This window comes from Microtus ochrogaster, chromosome 1, assembly GCF_000317375.1.
Source record: "Microtus ochrogaster isolate Prairie Vole_2 chromosome 1, MicOch1.0, whole genome shotgun sequence".
Lineage (NCBI taxonomy): Eukaryota > Metazoa > Chordata > Mammalia > Rodentia > Cricetidae > Microtus > Microtus ochrogaster.
Window position 1 is genome coordinate 78,007,606 of NC_022009.1, and position 3,678 is coordinate 78,011,283.

General features: G+C 37.0%; 1 protein-coding gene across 1 annotated transcript in view; it reads right to left on the bottom strand.

Annotated features, from left to right (window-relative positions):
- The window catches only part of Agmo (alkylglycerol monooxygenase), a 254,774-nt gene that overhangs the window by 122,721 nt on the left and 128,375 nt on the right, over positions 1–3,678 (bottom strand). Inside the window, exons 11-12 of the mRNA XM_005343843.3 lie at positions 2,550–2,632; positions 1,960–2,065 (exon numbers count right to left, since the gene is read on the bottom strand). Of these exons, the coding sequence (XP_005343900.1) occupies positions 1,960–2,065; positions 2,550–2,632 (189 nt within the window). The remainder of the gene's footprint in view (positions 1–1,959; positions 2,066–2,549; positions 2,633–3,678) is intronic.

A 3,678-nucleotide genomic window follows, 5' to 3' on the forward strand; every position in this document is an offset into this window, starting at 1 on the left:
AGTTGCCATGATTCTCCCACTCCAGGCAGACACAGGTTAAGATCATTCCTGGTAAGCCAGCTCTTGGGCTACACAGATTATAAGAAATGGGCTAGTCGAGGTGCGAGAGTTAGCTGAGAAAAGGCTAAATATAATGGACCAAGCGGTGTTTAAAAGAATAATTTCCATGTAATTATTTCAGGTAAAGCTAGCCATGGCGGTGGCCGGGTGCCGGGAATGCAGACCGCCACTCCTATTACTACAGTTGCCCCAAATTCAGGTAAAGTTCAAAGTTGTGCAAATCATGGCACAAAATTTTGATACCAAAATTTTATGTCTCACTATTGAATATTATATATATTATATATTAAGAATAAAATATATTTGAGAGCTCAAAAACTGTAAAGGTACTAAGTAAAATCAATGTAATAAATGATTGTCCTTTTTTGCCTTCTAACCACATAAGTAGCTTTGATTTTCCACAGTAAACTATCTGTTATGCTCTCCTTTGTTTTCTAAAGTATATGAAAAGCACTTAATAAAATACATTAACTCACTTCTTTGAAATCTTCTACTGTCTGTATTTTTAGAGTGACACCCATCGTAACACTGCATATTTAATGCAGATAATTTATAATTTTGAGACCAGTCCTAATGGGTTCCCGATTTTTGTATTCTAGATACTGGTTTTATTTTATGGGTTTCACATAGTTGTTAAACAGTCACCTGTGAGTGGCATTAGGTGACTCACAGTTTTTGTGCCATTACACATGTTGGTACCATGAGTTCCATTACATATATATCAATCCATGCATTCATGCCTATCGTACCTACAGTATAAATTCAACATATGTGAGATACTTAGTCAAAAGTAGACATGTCTTTACAATATCAAACTGCTTTAAAAGAAATGTATCAAGATTAGAATCACTACAAAGTGTGTCTCTGTATTAGCTTATGTGGTAGCTAATTTATGAAAAAGGAGACACGATTAAAAAAAGGACACCATATCTGTGATGCAGTCCCCTAACTGGAATGGGAGGACCTAGCTCCATGTGGGCCCTGGGATCCCTAGACAGATGGGCCCGAGCTATAGAAGAGGGGTAGTAGCTGAGTAAACCCTGGGAATCTAGCCAGGAGAAAGCATTGACACACAGCTTCTGCTTTCTGCTTTGCTCCTGCCTCCAGCCCCTTTCTGACTTCACACAGTGGTGTGAAATTATCTTGAGACAGAAGATTAAGCCAGTTCTTCTCTCCACAATTTGTTTTTGGTCAGTGTATTATCACAGCAACAGAAAACAAACATACTTTGTCCTTTGGTAACGGGAATCTTAGCATGTATGACGACTCCAATAACTGCCATATTGCATATTTCCTTAATATTGGTATATTGTTCAGGAACAAAGTTCTAAATTTTAAAAAGAGCTAATAAACACAAGTGATGAGTAAAACTGTTCAGGGATTTCCTGAGTAATACAAAAAAATAGATATCCCAAAATTTCTGAGAAAACTATCCTAATCATCAAATATAATATCAAAACACATCTTTAATTTTAACAGTCTCTTTGCCTTAAACTTTTCATTTTCATATAATTATATCCATTATAGGTGATGTGCAAACATCTCAAACACTTTTCATTTTCAAAGCTTTCATTAGAAGAACTAAATGGCACTATCCGTCTTGTAAAGTCATACCTACCACTAAGTACTTGAGGATCTACAGAGCACCGTGGTTTTCTTCAAAATGCCCCACAATCCATTTTCCCCGATCTCTGTGATTTAATGATATCAACCAAAATTTTGGGATAAAACTCGATGACTCATCAATAATAACTAACTGAAAGTTTTATGAATCACAATTCAAGATATATTACACAGAACAAAAAACTTACTACAAACACTGGCCACGGATTCAATAGAGAGAAAACATCACTGAATGAGTGGATTAAACAGTTCAGCTACCTACACCAAATGTCTTACCTCGAATACAAATGACAAGGATGGAAAAAGAGGCTTTAGGTGACCAAATCTGAACAGGGTTAGGAGCATCAGGCATCGAAGAGTTTCCAGAATAGATGCTGTGGGTCTGAAATAGCAGGACATTAATATCCATTAGTTATGCATACAGTGGCCTCGTGCTTTTGTCATAATTAGCATATCAATAACATTTACTTTAGGTTTTCAGGACAGGCAATGTATTTTGACGTAATTGAGTGGTGTGTCCCTGAAGTGCTTTGAACACAGCCTTAACTAAGCAACAAGGTGTGTCTTTTAAGGAAAAACCTGTTTTGTCAATGAGTTAAAGCAGTGATGAGCTATAGTGAAACAATAAAGTGTTCAACAACCAGAAATGAAGAATGTAAGGCCTGTGAGCCTCTCCTCAGTAGCCCAGAGTCTTCTGATGGCTTAGGGAAAGCTGATGCAGCTAACTCATTGAAAACAAGGGCATTAGGCACTAAGGTTTCATAAAACTAAACTATGATGCTCCATAGTACATGGATATTTTTATTATTATGGAAAATTCCTCTTTTGAATAAAGGAAAAAATAACAAAAGAAAGTCATGTCTTGCCTTTGATCCAAAAGGAATCCAATGGATGTCAAGGTCAGGAGAATGAAGGAGACCCTTAGAAGCAGAGTGACTTGGGACAGTGCCTGTCAAAGAAACACAGAGTTCAGTGGATCCTGGGGAGGGCGGGGGAGGGACATTAGGATCTCACATCCACATGGAAACACAGTGCACTTTCCTGCCTACCCTTGTCACTCTCTGCACAATGGTATGGATAGAAAGGAATAATTGCTTTGTCTACTGACACCACCTTATCAAACACTTCAAAAGGAAACAGATAATTTTATCATGAGCTTTTGCTTAAACTGTTATTTTCCTTGTCTCCTGTAAAACTTTGACTTTTGAAATTAGATGGAACATCAAGCAAGGGTAAGTGATTCACATCTGAGAAGTAAATATTACATTCTAGTATATATTTTCAGCATGAACAATTCCTTCTCATTTGAAATCTAAATTTTCTTTTTACAAGGAAATATATACAAAGGAAAAGTGCTCATCGGAGCTGTGCTGGTGAGTGAATTCTGCTCACCATATTCAAGACCATTCAAGATGGAGTTACATAGTCACAACTCAATATCTAAATTATGTAGAATCTATAGAACTGTTTTAGTGAAATACTCCATCAACATATAACTATTTAATCACATCGGACTTAGATAATGACATTACTAACAATAATCAGTAGGACTAGTTCACACCACACATTATTTATTCATTCCACCTAATTTTGTGGTTTTTCAGGAGTGTTTAAGATATCTTAGCTTCAAGTGGGGCTCGTAGCGACTCACAGAGGCAGAAAGGGCAGTAACAGATCCTTGTGTGTGTCTGTGCTAGCGCCTCTGCATATATGTTAGCTTGCATACCTTGGTGTTCTTGTGGGATTCGTAACAGTGGGAGCAGAATCTGTCTTTGTCTTTTTGTCTGCCTTTAAGACCCTTTTCCTCCTACTCGGTTGCCTCATAAGGCCTTGATATGAGATTTTGTATCTGATCTTATTGTAACTTGTTATCCCTGGGAGGTGAACTTTTTTCTGAAAAAAAAATGGAGAAGTGGATCTGAGAGAGAAGGAAGAATAGAAGAATAGAGAAAGGGGCAACTGTGTTTCGGATGTAATACTATATATATATATATA